Source organism: Lampetra planeri, chromosome 66, assembly GCF_965212315.1.
Source record: "Lampetra planeri chromosome 66, kcLamPlan1.2.h2, whole genome shotgun sequence".
NCBI lineage: Eukaryota > Metazoa > Chordata > Hyperoartia > Petromyzontiformes > Petromyzontidae > Lampetra > Lampetra planeri.
Genome location: NC_136172.1, coordinates 608605 through 626146, shown reverse-complemented (window position 1 = coordinate 626146; position 17542 = coordinate 608605). Strand labels below are relative to the sequence as shown.

Sequence of the window (17542 nt, the reverse complement as noted above, 5' to 3'; positions counted from 1 at the left end):
CCCCCCTCTCTCCCCCTCTTCCTCCCCCCCCTCCCCCTCTTCCTCCCCCCCTCCCCCCTCTCCTCCCCCCCTCCCTCCCCCCCCTCCCCCTCCCCCCTCTCTCTTCCACTCCCCTCCCCTCTCCCTCCCCCTCTCCCTCCCCCTCTCCCTCCCCCCCTCCCCCCCTCCCTTCCCCCCTCTCTCCCCCTCTTCCCTCCGCCCCTCCCTCCCCCCCCTCCCTCCCCCCTCTCTCTCCCACTCGCCCTCCCCCCTCTCCCTCCCCCCCTCCCTTCCCCCCTCTCTCCCCCTCTTCCTCCCCCCCTCCCCCTCTTCCTCCCCCCCTCCCCCTCCCCCCTCTTCCTCCCCCCCTCCCTCCCCCCCTCCCCCTCCCCCTCTCTCTCCCACTCGCCCTCCCCCTCTCCCTCCCCCTCTCCCTCCCCCTCTCCCTCCCCCCCTCCCCCCCTCCCTTCCCCCCTCTCTCCCCCTCTTCCTCCGCCCCTCCCTCCCCCCCCCTCCCTCCCCCCTCTCTCTCCCACTCGCCCTCCCCCCTCTCCCTCCCCCCCTCCCTTCCCCCCTCTCTCCCCCTCTTCCTCCCCCCCTCCCCCTCTTCCTCCCCCCCTCCCCCTCCCCCCTCTTCCTCCCCCCCTCCCTCCCCCCCCTCCCCTCCCCCCTCTCTCTCCCACTCGCCCTCCCCCTCTCCCTCCCCCTCTCCCTCCCCCCCTTCCTCCCCCCTCCCTCCCCCCTCTCTCTCCACTCTCCCTCCCCCCCTCCCTCCCCCCCTCCCTCCCCCTCCCTCCCCCCTCTCTCTCCCACTCGCCCTCCCCCTCTCCCTCCCCCCCTCCCTCCCCCCTCCCCCTCCCCCCTCTCTCTCCCACTCTCCCTCCCCCTCTCCCTCCCTCTGTAGCAGCGTCACCGTGGCGTGCGCGATGATCACCACCACCACCACTGCTACCACCGCCACCACCGCCGCCACCACCACCACCACAACCACCACCACCACCGCCACCACCGCCACCACCGCCACCACCACCGCCACCACCACCGCCACCACGTGGCTTTTCTTTCGTGATGATTTGTTTATTTGCTGGTGACTTTGTGCTGCTGCTGCTGGCGGCAATAAAAGTTGTTTAAAAGTCTCAAAGTCTCTCTCCCTCTCTCTCTCTCACCCTCGCTCACGTTTCATGATCCACTTTTCCCCTCCCGCCCTCCCCCTCCTCCCTCCTCCCGCCCTCCTCCCTCCCTCCTCCCGCCCTCCTCCCTCCCTCCTCCCTCCCTCCCTCCTCCCGCCCCCCTCCTCCCGCCCCCTCCTCCCTCCCCCTCCCTCCTCCCTCCCTCGTTTAATGATCCAAGTTGCTTCTCCCCCCCCTGTCCCTCTCCACCCCTCTCCCTCCCTCGTTTAATGATCCACTGTTCCCCTCCCTCCCTCCCTTCGACAACCCCTGAAGGGGTTCTTCTCGTTCATCTCCGTCCGTCTCGAGAGGCGAACGCCTCCAGACGTCTCAGACGCTCGATTTAACTCGGAGCGGCGAAGGATAATACCGCCTCCACCCACCCACTCAACCCACCCCACCCACCTACCACTCCATCCACCTCTCCACCCACCCCCCCCTCCAATCACCCCTCCACCCACCCACCCACCACTCCATCCACCACTCCACCCCTCCATCACCCCTCCACCCACCACTCCATCCACCCCTCTACCCCACCCCCCCTCCAACCACCCACCCACCCACCCACCACTCCACCCACCCCTCCAATCACCCCCTTCACCCAACTCTCCAATCACCCCTGCACCCACCCTTCCACCCACCCACTCCTCCACCCACCCACTCCTCCACCCACCTCTCCAGTCACCCACCCACCCACCCCTCCAACCACCACTCCACCCACTTCTTCACCCACCCACCCACCCACCCACCACTCCACCCACCCCTCCACCCACCCCTCCACCCACCACCCACCCCGCCATCCACCCACCCCTCCACCCACCCACCCCTCCACCCCTCCACCCCTCCACCCACCACCCCCCCTATCCACCCACCCCACCCCTCCACCCACCCCCCCCCATCCACCCCCCTCCACCCCTCCACCCACCACCCCCCCCATCCACCCCCCTCCACCCACCCACCACTCCACCACTCCACCCACCCCTCCACCCACCACCCACCACCCACCACCCACCCACCTCCCCTCCACCCCTCCACCCACCACCCACCACCCACCCACCCCCCCCCTCTACCCCCTCCACCCACCACCCCCCCCATCCACCCCCCCTCCACCCACCCCTCCAACCTCCCTCCACCCACCCCCCCACCCACCGACCCCCCCACCCACCCCTCCACCCACCACCCAAACCTTACCGCGTGTCTGTATATCTCCCAAGTCGTCGACACGTCTCGAGCCATCAGCTCCCGTGCAGGCGAACGAGTCGGCGGTGCGTTCCCGTGTTCCCAACGACTGCTGCCAGTAGGTAAACACTTTTCACTTTTATTCATCTTCTTGGTTCTTTCGGTAAAGTCACGTAGAAGGGAAATAATACAATAATAAAAATAAAACATAATAAAATAATTAAAATAAAACATAATAAAACGATAAAAATTGAACATATTAAAATAATAAAAATAAAACATAATAAAACAATAAAAATTAAACGTAATAAAATAATAAAAATGAAACAATGAAATATTCTCACGACGTTTCGGCCACAACGCAAGCAGCCGTCCTCAGGCGAAGAACAGGTCTGTCGAGAAGACATTATTATTTTATTACTTCCATTCTACGTGACTTTACCGAAAGAACCAAGAAGATGAATCCCTGCAGTAACGAAAGCTTTAAATCGAAACTTTACACTTTTATTTGCGTCCTTTATCAAATCGTTTGTGTATACACGGGGTACCTTGAAAAAGATGATGATTTTTACTCCGTGAGTTCTTTCGGTGAAGTTCCGTGGAAATAAATGCAATTGAATAGTAATGGAATACGACGTTTCGATTGCAGCACGATCCGCCTTCATCAGGTGCAAATGAATGAAAAAACAAACATTGTAAATTTCGATTTAAAGCTTCTTTCGTGACTGCAGGGATTCATCTTCTTGTTTCTTTCGGTAAAGTCACGTAGAAGGGAAATAATAAAATAATAAAAACGTCGTGAGAATTATTTTATTATGTTTTTTTTTTTCCATTCCATGTGACTTTACCGAAAGAACTAAGAAGACAAACATAGTGAACTTGGAAATAGAATGCGATGCACCACAGAGAGTCGGCTAACACAACAGTCAACACCCCACCGGGTTGATTACGTTCTTCCAAAGATTTTTTAATTTGAGAGAGAGACAAAACATAGACATGGAGACAACACAGACAGACACACAAGCAGAGAGAGATACACACAGAGACACACACAGAGACACACAACATAGACACACAGAGAGAGAGACACACAACATAGACACACAGACAGACACACAAGCAGAGATAGACACACACAGAGACACACAGAGAGAGACACACACATAGACACACAGACAGACACACAAGCAGAGAGAGACACACACATAGACACACAGACAGACACACAAGCAGAGATAGACACACACAGAGACACACAGAGAGAGACACACAACATAGACACACAGACAGACACACAAGCAGAGACAGACACACACAGAGACACACAGAGAGAGACACACACATAGACACACAGACAAACACACACGCAGAGAGAGACACACACATAGACACACAGACAGACACACAAGCAGAGATAGACACACACAGAGACACACAGAGAGAGACACACAACATAGACACACAGACAGACACACAAGCAGAGACAGACACACACAGAGACACACAGAGAGAGACACACACATAGACACACAGACAAACACACAAGCAGAGAGAGATAACACAGAGACACACACAGAGAGAGACACACAACATAGACACACAGAGACACACAGAGAGAGACACACACAGAGAGAGACACACAACATAGACACACAGACAGACACACAAGCAGAGATAGACACACACAGAGACACACAGAGAGAGAGAGAGAGACAACACAGAGACACACAGAAAGACAACGTCTCTGTGTGTCTCTGGAGAATTTCCAGGCAGTAGCGTTGACAACGCTGGCGGACAAGCGGCAGACTTTTTGACTTTTCGAAGCTATTAACGTGACATTCGCCATCCTGTCACACTGTATTGTTCCCGTGTGAGTGTTAACATTTTTTCGAAGCACCCTGCATTTGCCAAATTCGCCATGTTCATGCGCGTGTGTGTTCGCGTTTAGGGTGGAGATCTGAGGGGCAGACTTGTGGCAGAAAGGCGTCACGTGTATCTGTGCGTGTGAACAAAGATGCAACTTGACTTGACACTCACCCACTCAGTCGACCACTAAACCACCTATTCACTCAGTCACTCACCCATCCACTCACTCAGTCACTCACTCACCCACCCACCAATTCACCCAGTCACTCATCCATTCACTCACTCAGTCACCCACTCACCCATTCACTCAGTCACTCACTCAGTCACCCACTAACCCAACCACCAATTCACCCAGTCACTCACCCATCCACTCACTCAGTCACTCACCCACTCACTCACCCATTCACTCACTCAGTCCCCGCTCACCCACCAACCCATTCGACCAGTCACTCAGTCAGTCACTCAGTCACCCACTCACCCATTCACTCAGTCACTCACCCATTCACTCACTAAGTCGCTCACTCACTCACCCACTAACTCACTCACCCACTCACCCACCCACCCACCCATTCAATCAGTCACTCACTCAGTCACCCACTAACCCACCCACCAATTCACCCAGTCACTCACCCATCCACTCACTCAGTCACTCACCCACTCACTCACCCATTCACTCACTCAGTCCCCCGCTCACCCACCAACCCATTCGACCAGTCACTCAGTCAGTCACTCAGTGACCCACTCACCCATTCACTCAGTCACTCACCCATTCACTCACTCAGTCGCTCACTCACTCACCCACTAACTCACCCACCCACTCACCCACCCACCCACCCACCCATTCAATCAGTCAATCAGTCACTCACTCAGTCACCCACAAACCCACCCACCAATTCACCCAGTCACTCACCCATTCACTCACTCACTAGGTCACTCACCCACTCACTCACCCATTCACTCACTCAGTCCCCCGCTCACCCACCAACCCATTCGACCAGTCACTCAGTCAGTCACTCAGTCACCCACTCACCCATTACTCAGTCACTCACCCATTCACTCACTCAGTCGCTCACTCACTCACCCACTAACTCACTCACCCACTCACCCACCCACCCACCCACCCATTCAATCAGTCAATCAGTCACTCACTCAGTCACCCACCCACCCACCCACCAATTCACCCAGTCACTCATCCACTCACTCACTCAGTCACTCACCCACTCACTCACCCATTCACTCACTCAGTCACCCGCTCACCCACCCACCCATTCGATTAGTCACTCAGTCACTCACTCAGTGACCCACTCACCCATTCACCCAGTCACTCACCCATTCACTCACTCACTCAGTCACTCACCCACTCACTCACCCATTCACTCACTCAGTCCCCGCTCACCCACCAACCCATTCGACCAGTCACTCAGTCAGTCACTCAGTCACCCACTCACCCATTACTCAGACACTCACCCATTCACTCACTCAGTCGCTCACTCACTCACCCACTAACTCACCCACCCACTCACCCACCCACCCACCCATTCAATCAGTCAATCAGTCACTCACTCAGTCACCCACAAACCCACCCACCAATTCACCCAGTCACTCACCCATTCACTCACTCAGTCACCCACTCACCCATTCACTCAGTCACTCACTCAGTCACCCACTAACCCAACCACCAATTCACCCAGTCACTCACCCATCCACTCACTCAGTCACTCACCCACTCACTCACCCATTCACTCACTCAGTCCCCGCTCACCCACCAACCCATTCGACCAGTCACTCAGTCAGTCACTCAGTCACCCACTCACCCATTCACTCAGTCACTCACCCATTCACTCACTAAGTCGCTCACTCACTCACCCACTAACTCACTCACCCACTCACCCACCCACCCACCCATTCAATCAGTCACTCACTCAGTCACCCACTAACCCACCCACCAATTCACCCAGTCACTCACCCATCCACTCACTCAGTCACTCACCCACTCACTCACCCATTCACTCACTCAGTCCCCGCTCACCCACCAACCCATTCGACCAGTCACTCAGTCAGTCACTCAGTGACCCACTCACCCATTCACTCAGTCACTCACCCATTCACTCACTCAGTCGCTCACTCACTCACCCACTAACTCACCCACCCACTCACCCACCCACCCACCCACCCATTCAATCAGTCAATCAGTCACTCACTCAGTCACCCACAAACCCACCCACCAATTCACCCAGTCACTCACCCATTCACTCACTCACTAGGTCACTCACCCACTCACTCACCCATTCACTCACTCAGTCCCCGCTCACCCACCAACCCATTCGACCAGTCACTCAGTCAGTCACTCAGTCACCCACTCACCCATTACTCAGTCACTCACCCATTCACTCACTCAGTCGCTCACTCACTCACCCACTAACTCACTCACCCACTCACCCACCCACCCACCCACCCATTCAATCAGTCAATCAGTCACTCACTCAGTCACCCACCCACCCACCCACCAATTCACCCAGTCACTCATCCACTCACTCACTCAGTCACTCACCCACTCACTCACCCATTCACTCACTCAGTCACCCGCTCACCCACCCACCCATTCGATTAGTCACTCAGTCACTCACTCAGTGACCCACTCACCCATTCACCCAGTCACTCACCCATTCACTCACTCACTCAGTCACTCACCCACTCACTCACCCATTCACTCACTCAGTCCCCGCTCACCCACCAACCCATTCGACCAGTCACTCAGTCAGTCACTCAGTCACCCACTCACCCATTACTCAGACACTCACCCATTCACTCACTCAGTCGCTCACTCACTCACCCACTAACTCACCCACCCACTCACCCACCCACCCACCCATTCAATCAGTCAATCAGTCACTCACTCAGTCACCCACAAACCCACCCACCAATTCACCCAGTCACTCACCCATCCACTCATTCAGTCACTCACCCACTCACTCACCCATTCACTCACTCAGTCCCCGCTCACCCACCAACCCATTCGACCAGTCACTCAGTCACCCACTCACCCATTCACTCAGTCACTCACCCATTCACTCACTCAGTCGCTCACTCACTCACCCACTAACTCACCCACCCACTCACCAACCCACACACCCATTCAATCAGTCAATCAGTCACTCACTCAGTCACCCACTCACCCACCCACCAATTCACCCAGTCACTCACCCATTCACTCACTCAGTCACTCACCCATTCACTCACTCAGTCACCCGCTGACCCACCCACCCATTCGATCAGGCACTAACTCAGTCATCGACTCACCTCACCTACTCACTCACTCACTCATCCATTTACTCACTCAGTCACCCATTCACTCACCCACTCATTCACCTACCCACTCACTAACCCACTCACTTACTCAGTCACGACTCACCTACCCACCCATTTATTCACTCACTCACCGACTCACTCAATCACCCATTCACTCCCTCAGTCACTCACTCATCCACTCATCCACTCACCCATTCACTCAGTAACCGACTCACTTACTCACCCATTCATTCACTCAGTCACATACTCACCCATTCACCCATTCACTCAGTCAGCGACTTACCAACTCACAAATTCACCCATTCTCACTCTGTCACCGACTCACTCAATCACCCATTCACTCAGTCAGCGAGTCACCCACTCACTTACTGAGTCACCGACTCACCCACGCACCAACCCATTCACTCACTCAGTCACCCACTCATCCACTCACCCACCCATTCACTCAATCAGTTACCGACTCACACCATCACTCACCCATTCGCTGAGTCACCGACTCACCCACGCATTCACCCATTTACTCACTCAGTCAACGACTCACTCACTCACCTATTCATTCAATCAGTTACCGACTCACACACTCACTCATGCATTCACTTACTCAGTCACGACTCACCCATTCACTCACAGGCTCATTCACCCACCCATTCACTCACTCACCGACTCACCCACTCACCTAGTCACTCAATCAGTTACCGACTCACACACTCACTCACCTATTCACTCACTCACTCACTCACGACTCACCTACCCACCCATTCACTCAGTCACCGACTCACTCAATAACTCATTCACTCACTCAGAGAGTCACTCACTCAGCCATTCACATCGACTCACCCACGCACCCACCCATTCACTCACTCAGTCAACGACTCACTCACTCACCCATTAACTCACTCAGTCAGAGACTCACCCACTCACTCACCCATTTACTCACTCAGTCACCCAATCACTCACCCACTCACTCACCCACCCACCCACTCACTCACTTACCCACTCACTTACTCAGTCACGACTCACCTACCCACCCATTTATTCACTCACTCACCGACTCACTCAATCACCCATTCACTCCCTCAGTCGCCAACTCACCCACAAAACCATTCACTCACTCAGTCACATACTCACCCATTCACCCATTCACTCACTCAGCGACTCACCGATTCACAAATTCACCCATTCTCACTCTGTCCCCGACTCATTCACCCACCCACCCATTCACCCACCCACCCATTCACTCAGTCACCGACTCACTCAATAACTCATTCACTCACTCAGTCAGCGAGTCACTCACTCAGCCATTCACATCGACTCAGCCACGCACCCACCCATTCACTCACTCCGTCAGAGACTCACCCACTCACCTATTCATTCAATCAGTTATCGACCCACACCCTCACTCACCCATTCACTCAGTTACCGACGCACCCACTCACCCATTCACTCACTCAGTCAAAGACTCACCCACTCCCCTATTCATTCAATCAGTTATCGACCCACACCCTCACTCACCCATTCACTCAGTTACCGACGCACCCACTCACCCATTCACTCACTCAGTAAAAGACTCACCCACTCACCTATTCATTCAATCAGTTATCGACCCACACCCTCACTCACCCATTCACTCAGTTACCGACGCACCCACTCACCCATTCACTCACTCAGTCAAAGACTCACCCACTCACCTATTCATTCAATCAGTTATCGACCCACACCCTCACTCACCCATTCACTCAGTTACCGACGCACCCACTCACCCATTCACTCACTCAGTCAAAGACTCACCCACTCACCTATTCATTCAATCAGTTATCGACCCACACCCTCACTCACCCATTCATTCAGTTACCGACGCACCCACTCACCCATTCACTCACTCAGTCAAAGACTCACCCACTTACCTATTCATTCAATCAGTTATCGACTCACACACTAACTCACCCATTCACTCACTCACCGACTCACCCATTCAATCACTCAGACACCGAGTCAGACACTCACTCAACCACTCACCCTACTGACTCACTCACTCACTCACGCATTCACTCAGTCACTGACTCACCCACTCATTCACTCGCCGACTCACCCATCGACCTGTTCACCCACTGGCCCATCTCCTCACCCACCTCTCAGAGATGAGAGGTGGGTGAGTGCGTGGAGGGGAGTAGAGTGAGATGAGAGGGGAGAGGTAGGAGAGTGCGCGGAGGGGAGTGGAGTGAGATGAGAGGGGAGAGGCAGGAGAGGCGTGGAGGGGAGGAGAGTGAGATGAGAGGGGAGAGGTAGGAGAGTGCGTGGAGGGGAGTGGAGTGAGATGAGAGGGGAGAGGTAGGAGCGTGCGCGGAGGGGAGTGGAGTGAGATGAGAGGGGAGAGGCAGGAGAGGCGTGGAGGGGAGGAGAGTGAGATGAGAGGGGAGAGGTAGGAGAGTGAGTGGAGGGGAGTGGAGTGAGATGAGAGGAGAGAGGCAGGAGAGTGCGCGGAGGGGAGTGGAGTGAGATGAGAGGGGAGAGGCAGGAGAATGCGTGGAGGGGAGTGGAGTGAGATGAGAGGGGAGAGGTAGGAGAGTGCGTGGAGGGGAGGAGAGTGAGATGAGAGGGGAGAGGTAGGAGAATGCGTGGAGGGGAGGAGAGTGAGATGAGAGGGGAGAGGTAGGAGAGTGCGTGGAGGGGAGTGGAGTGAGATGAGAGGGGAGGGGTAGGAGAGTGCGCGGAGGGGAGTGGAGTGAGATGAGAGGGGAGAGGTAGGAGAGTGCGCGGAGGGGAGTGGAGTGAGATGAGAGGGGAGAGGTAGGAGAGTGCGTGGAGGGGAGTGGAGTGAGATGAGAGGGGAGAGGTAGGAGAGTGCGTGGAGGGGAGTGGAGTGAGATGAGAGGGGAGAGGCAGGAGAGTGCGTGGAGGGGAGTAGAGTGAGATGAGAGGGGAGAGGTAGGAGAGTGAGTGGAGGGGAGTGGAGTGAGATGAGAGGGGAGAGGTAGGAGAGTGCGTGGAGGGGAGTGGAGTGAGATGAGAGGGGAGAGGTAGGAGAGTGCGCGGAGGGGAGTGGAGTGAGATGAGAGGGGAGAGGCAGGAGAGTGCGCGGAGGGGAGTAGAGTGAGATGAGAGGGGAGAGGCAGGAGAGTGCGTGGAGGGGAGTGAGATGAGAGGGGAGAGGTAGGAGAGTGCGTGGAGGGGAGTGGAGTGAGATGAGAGGGGAGAGGATGGAGAGTGCGTGGAGGAGAGTAGAGTGAGATGAGAGGGGAGAGGCAGGAGAGTGCGTGGATGGGAGTGGAGTGATTTGAGAGGGGAGAGGTAGGAGAGTGAGTGGAGGGGAGTGGAGTGAGATGAGAGGGGAGAGGCAGGAGAGTGCGTGGAGGGGAGTGAGATGAGAGGGGAGAGGTAGGAGAGTGCGTGCAAGGGAGTAAAGTGGTGAGATGAGAGGGGAGAGGCTATGTGTGTGTGTGTTGAACTTCTTTCGCACCGCACGTAGCCAACCGTGTTGATTAGAGGTGCAGGGCCGCCTGCTAAGACGTTCATCATCATGGCCAATGATTTATTTCAAATATCTGCGACTCAAAACGCAATCAACGCATTTATGCTGAAACATAAACGATTGTATACTCTGGTGAGGAGGTGAGTGGGTGAGTGAGTGGGTGAGTGAGTGAATGGGTGAGTGGGTGAGTAAGTGGGTGAGTAGGTGAGAGAGTCGGTGAGTGAGTGAATGGGTGAGTGAGTGGGTGAGTTGGTGACTGAGTGAATGGATGAGTGGGTGAGTGAGTGGGTTAGTCGGTGACTGAGTAAGTGGGTGACTGAGTGGGTGAATCAGTGAGTGGGCGAGAGAGTCGGTGGGTGAGCGAGTGGGTGAACGGGTGAGTGAGTGGGTGAGTCGGTGAGTGAGTGAGTCAGTGACTGAGCGAGTGAATTGGGTGAGTGGGTGAGTGAGTCGGTGAGTGAGTGCATGGATGAGTGGGTAACTGAGTGAGTGAATATGTGAGTGGGTGAGTGAGAGAAGAAGTAAGTGGATGAGTGGTTGGGTGAGTGAATACATGGGTGAGTGGGTGAGTGGATCAGTAAATTGGGTGAGTGGGTGAGTGAGTCGGTGAGTAAATGGGTGTGTAGGTGGATGAGTCGGTGACTGAGTGAGTGAATTGGGTGAGTGGGTGAATGAGTCGGTGAGTGAATGGGTGAGTGGGTGGATGGGTGAGTGAGTAGGTGACTGAGTCGGTGAGTGAATGGGTGAGTGAGTCGGTGAGTGAGTGAATGGGTGAGTGGGTGAGTGGGTGAGTGAGTGGGTGACTGAGTCGGTGAGTGAATGGGTGAGTGGGTGAGTGAGTGCGTGAGTGGGTGAGTTGGTGAGTGATTGGGTGCGTGAGTATGTGAGTATGTGAGTGAGTCGGTGACTGAACGGGTGAGCGGGTGAGTGGGTGTGTGGGTGAGTCGGTGAGTTGGTGACTGAGTGAGTGAATAGGTGAGTGGGTGAGGGGGAGAATGAGTGTGTGGATGAGTGGTTGGGTGAGCGAGTCGGCGACTGAGTGAGTGAATGGGTGAGTGGGTAAGTAAATCGGTGAGTGAGTAGGTGAGTGAGCAAAGAAGTGGTTGAGTAAGTGAATGGCCGTTTTCTTGGTTCTTTCGGTAAAGTCACGTCGAAGGGAAGTAATAAAATAATAAAAATAAAACATAATAAAATAATTCTCACGACGTTTCGGCCACAACGCAAGCAGCCGTCCTCAGGTGAAACCAGGTCTGTCGAGGCGACAGCGTCTGAAACGCTGTCGCCTGAAACGCTGTTGCCTCGACAGACCTGGTTTCACCTGAGGACGGCTGCTTGCGTTGTGGCCGAAACGTCGTGATAATTATTTTATTATATTTTATTTTTTATTATTTTATTACTTCCCTTCTACGTGACTTTACCGAAAGAACCAAGAAGATGAATCCCTGCAGTCACGAAAGCTTTAAATCGAAATTTGAATGGCCGTTCTTTATAAAGCAAAGATGTCACTCCATGACGCACCCAAACACATACACGGTATTTCTTCAAATAATTGAAGTTATATGGGAACCTACCAATATGCACGTTGATCTTCTTTCACACTGTGCGTAGCCAATCGTGCTGTGAAAACTATACATATAACGAGACTTTTGCCCGTCCAAAGACGGCGGGTGTATTGCTTATCAATCTGAAACTTTCAAGCGACAAGCAGAGCAGGACGTGATATATTCATTGTATCCATTCGCGTGCGATTTGTAAGGGGGCGCAGACACAGACTTATTCCATTTCAAGGTTAGATTCTCAACCAACATCCGTTCAGGTCGAGGTACACCGATTGTTCTATTGCACACATTACGACGTTGATCAATGTCTCTTGTAGCCCCGCTGACCACCCCAACACGTTCCATTCCCTGGTTACCACATTCAGATAAGCCCCTCCCCCCCCCCCCCCTTAACTTGTATTTAAGGGCTGGTCTTTCGGAATTTTTGCCTCACTTGATGCAGTAATTTTAGCTGTGACGGTCCCACCTGATGACGGAGACTTGTGTTGCCTCCGAAACGTCGTGATTTTTTATTTATTTTTTATTTTACTTTTATTAATTTCAATGTTTTACCTACGTGACTTTACGCGAAAAAAACCTAAGAATAGTTAGACAATACCTTGTTCATCACGACGTCCTCTTAACTTCGATGTCTCAACGTCGCTACGGAGATCGCATGACGTCAGGGTTCTGCCTTCGTAGTTAGGGTTGTAAGTTGACGCCGATAAGGGGGGGGGGGGAGGAGGCACCTCGCCCCCCCCCCCATGTGGAGTGACGTCACCCGCTAATTATTATTTAGAGGACGTCACCTGTTCATCATTCACTTGGCAAAGGCGGAGAACCTCACTGCAACAGCCCCGAGTCTCCCGTGCATCTCCCCCTTTTATACCGAACAAGGCCACGCTCCCCTTCCTTCTCGCTGACTCTGGACGCTCGCTCCGCCTGCAGACTCTACCGTCCCCTTCCGTCACCTGCCTACGTTCCCTTCTCGGTTATTCCCGTAGCCACCGGTCCCTTCGCACTCACAACTGATACCCCCGTCATTACCTCCCGTGGCCACCAGTCCATTCGTACTGCAGGCTGACTCCCCTGTCATTACCTCCCGTGGCCACCAGTCCACTCGCACTGCAGGCTGACTCCCCTGTTATTACCTCCCGTGGCCACCAGTCCACTCACACTGCAGGCTGACTCCCCTGTTATTACCTCCCGTGGACACCAGTCCACTCACACTGCAGGCTGACTCCCCTGTCATTATCTCCCGTGGCCACTAGTCCACTCACACTGCAGGCTGACTCCCCTGTCATTACCTCCCGTGGCCACTAGTCCACTCGTACTGCAGGCTGACTCCCCTGCCATTACCTCCCGTGGCCACTAGTCCATTCGTACTACAGGCTGACTCCCCTGCCATTACCTCCCGTGGCCACTAGTCCATTCACACTACAGGCTGACTCCCCTGTCATTACCTCCCGTGGCCACTAGTCCACTCACACTGCAGGCTGACTCCCCTGTCATTACCTCCCGTGGCCACTAGTCCACTCACACTACAGGCTGACTCCCCTGTCATTACCTCCCATGGCCACTAGTCCACTCGCACTACAGGCTGACTCCCCTGTCATTACCTCCCATGGCCACTAGTCCACTCACACTGCAGACTGACTCCCCTGTCATTACCTCCCGTGGCCACTAGTCCACTCACACTACAGGCTGACTCCCCTGTCATTACCTCCCATGGCCACTAGTCCACTCGCACTACAGGCTGACTCCCCTGTCATTACCTCCCATGGCCACTAGTCCACTCACACTGCAGGCTGACTCCCCTGTCATAACCTCCCCGTGGCCACTAGTCCACTCACACTACAGGCTGACTCCCCTGTCATTACCTCCCATGGCCACTTGTCCACTCACACTGCAGGCTGACTCCCCTGTCATTACCTCCCGTGGCCACTAGTCCACTCACACTGCAGGCTGACTCCCCTGTCATTACCTCCCGTGGCCACTAGTCCACTCACACTGCAGGCTGACTCCCCTGTCATTACCTCCCGTGGCCACTAGTCCACTCACACTACAGGCTGACTCCCCTGTCATTACCTCCCATGGCCACTAGTCCACTCGCACTGCAGGCTGACTCCCCTGTCATTACCTCCCATGGCCACTAGTCCACTCACACTGCAGGCTGACTCCCCTGTCATTACCTCCCGTGGCCACTAGTCCACTCACACTACAGGCTGACTCCCCTGTCATTACCTCCCATGGCCACTAGTCCACTCGCACTACAGGCTGACTCCCCTGTCATTACCTCCCATGGCCACTAGTCCACTCACACTGCAGGCTGACTCCCCTGTCATAACCTCCCGTGGCCACTAGTCCACTCACACTACAGGCTGACTCCCCTGTCATTACCTCCCATGGCCACTTGTCCACTCACACTGCAGGCTGACTCCCCTGTCATTACCTCCCGTGGCCACTAGTCCACTCACACTGCAGGCTGACTCCCCTGTCATTACCTCCCGTGGCCACTAGTCCACTCACACCGCATGCAGGCTCTATTGTCATTTCACTTGCAAAAGCTAGAATCGATTTGGCGTTTGAACAATCTTAACACAACTCCTGTTTTATTTTCTAGATAGGGTAAAAACAAATATTCTTATTGTTTTTTTTACATACAGAGAAACTAGTTGTTGGGGTTGTTCGTCCAAAGGTCTTTTGAACGTTGATGTTGGCAACTGTGCACCGGACACCCCACGCAGCAAAAGACGGGAACGCGTTCCGGACGAGTTTGCAGATATAAGGAATTACACAAACCCTCCCCGTGATTTTATCATTATATATTTCATTAAATGTAACACAATATATATGAAAACCTCCAAATAATTTTTTTCTTTGTTAAAATTGTTTTCGGTTTCAAATATTATTTTACTACCAACACAAATCTTCGCCGAGTCTCTCCAAGACCAATTTTCGTTTGAACGTTGAATGATTACTTTCAGAATTCCCGCTCGCCCGGCTGATCCGATGGACGACACCATCAACAACATCAGCACCGCAATCATCAACTTCACATCACCATCTTCGTCATCACCGTCATCATCATCGTCATCATCGCTATTACCATTCTTTGCATACCCTGGTGTACCGCTGTACCTCGACTCTCCGTTCCGTAGCCCCGAGTCCCTCCGCCCACTCGCCTTCACCGTCATTCTCGTTCTTTACTGCCTCATCGTGACGGGCAACACGCTCCTCTGCTTCCTGATCCTTCGCGACCCTCGCCTCCACAGGCCCATGTACATCCTGCTCGCAAACCTGTCCCTCAATGCCCTCGTGGGCAGCTCGGCGACTCTCCCGCGCGCCATGCGCGACCTGGTCGCGTCCAACGCCATCACGGCGGGCGAGTGCCTGGCCCAGGTCTACTTCATCCACGTCTACATGAGCCTCGAGTACTACATCCTCGCCTCCATGTCCCTCGACCGCTACCTCGCCGTGTGCCTCCCTCTGCGCTACGGCGCCCTCTTCGGCAACGAGCGAGCCCTGCGCACGTGCGCGGGCCGTCCACGCGGCGGCGGCTGCGTGCGTCTCCGCCATCTTGTGCCTCGTGCTTCGCCTAGACCTGTGCAGAGGCCGCGTCGTCGACGAACTCTCGTGCAGCCACATGTCCCTGGCTAAGTTGGCGTGCAACGACACGTCCGTCAACAACGTCGCGGGCATCGCCGTCACCGCCCTCACCATGGGCGTCGGCCTGGTCGTCATCGCCGCCTCGTACGCTCGCATCCTTTGCGAGTGCTGCTCGGCGCGCGGGCGGCGGGGTCGCGGCCGCAAGGCGGCGGGCACGTGCGTCGCGCACCTGGGCAGCCTGGGCGTCTTCGCGCTCTGCACCCTCGCCGTCGTCGCCATGCCCCGGCTCGAGCGCTACGTGCGGATCTCGTCGCAGGCTCGCGCCGTCGTCAACATGGCCGTGTACGTGCTGCCCCCGCTGCTCAACCCCGTCATCTACGGCCTGCGCACCGCCGAGATCAGGGCGTGGCTCGCCGCCAAGGTGTGCCGACGGGGCAAGGTCGCGGCGGCCGCGTGAGGCGTCCATTGTCGGGGTGGGGAGGGGGGGGGGGTGTTTCATTCTCTCCCCCCTCCTCCTCCCCCTCCTCCTCCCCCCTCATCCCCCTCATCCCCCTCCCCCCCTCTTCCATCCCTCCTCTCCCCCCTCATCCCCCTCCCCCCCCTCCTCCCCCCCTCATCCCCCTCCCCCCCCTTCTCCATCCCTCCTCCCCCTCCTCCTCCCCCCCTCCACCCCCTCCCCCCCCTCCTCCCCCCCTCATCCCCCTCCCCCTCTTCTCCATCCCTCCTCCCCCTCCTCCTCCCCCCTCCTCCCCCTCCCCCCCCCTCCTCTCCCCCTCATCCCCCCTCCCCCCCCTTCTCCATCCCTCCTCCCCCTCCTCCTCCTCCCCTCCTCCTCCTCCCCCCCCCTCCTCCCCCCCCTCATCCCCCTCCCCCCTTTCCCTCCCCCTGGCTGCCCCCCTCCCCTCCCCTGCTGCCCCCCCCCCCCGGCTGCCCCCCATCCCCCTTCCTCCCCTCCCTCCCCACGACCTCCTCCCCTCCCCACCCCCCCTCCTCCCCCCCATTCTGTGGGACTTCAGTTGAAGGTGGCGGAGTTACCAGTCCTTCGCAACCCATCCCAGAGGCCGCTTTAGGCCGCTAGCGGTGGCTTACAAGCGCCACGGGAGGAATGGCCAATTGAAATTGGTCCTCCCATCCCACCCTCCCTCTCTCCCCGAATGGCACTGGTCAAATCAAACTTACCATCTGGTTGCTTTGCCGGACTATTGGTGATGGCGCAGTTGTGGGGAGAGTGGGCAGTGCGCTCATGACCAGTTCTTTTTTTGACAGCAGAGGTGTCACTCCGAACCAGTGGAGAGGCATTGGGGCCTTCCATAAATGACGTCACGCAATTTTGACCAATTTTTGACCGCCCCCTCCCCCCCCCTCGTCACACGGCGTCACAAAAAAATCAGACCCCCCTCAAATATGACGTCACATAGCTCTGC

The 17542-nt window shown here is 55.5% G+C and overlaps 2 protein-coding genes across 2 annotated transcripts in view; both read left to right on the top strand.

Moving 5' to 3' along the window:
• Positions 1-15297, top strand: part of LOC144737246 (uncharacterized) — a 70022-nt gene extending 54725 nt beyond the window's left edge. Inside the window, 1 exon segment of the mRNA XM_078619967.1 lies at positions 15257-15297. Within this exon segment, the coding sequence (XP_078476093.1) occupies positions 15257-15297 (41 nt within the window).
• A 224-nt stretch (positions 15298-15521) lies between these two features.
• LOC144737245 (olfactory receptor 52K2-like) lies at positions 15522-16575 on the top strand. Its single transcript, XM_078619966.1, has 2 exons — positions 15522-16077; positions 16112-16575. Exons 1-2 carry the CDS (start codon positions 15522-15524, stop codon positions 16573-16575), a joined length of 1020 nt encoding a protein of 339 aa, XP_078476092.1.
• Positions 16576-17542: the final 967 nt, after the last annotated feature.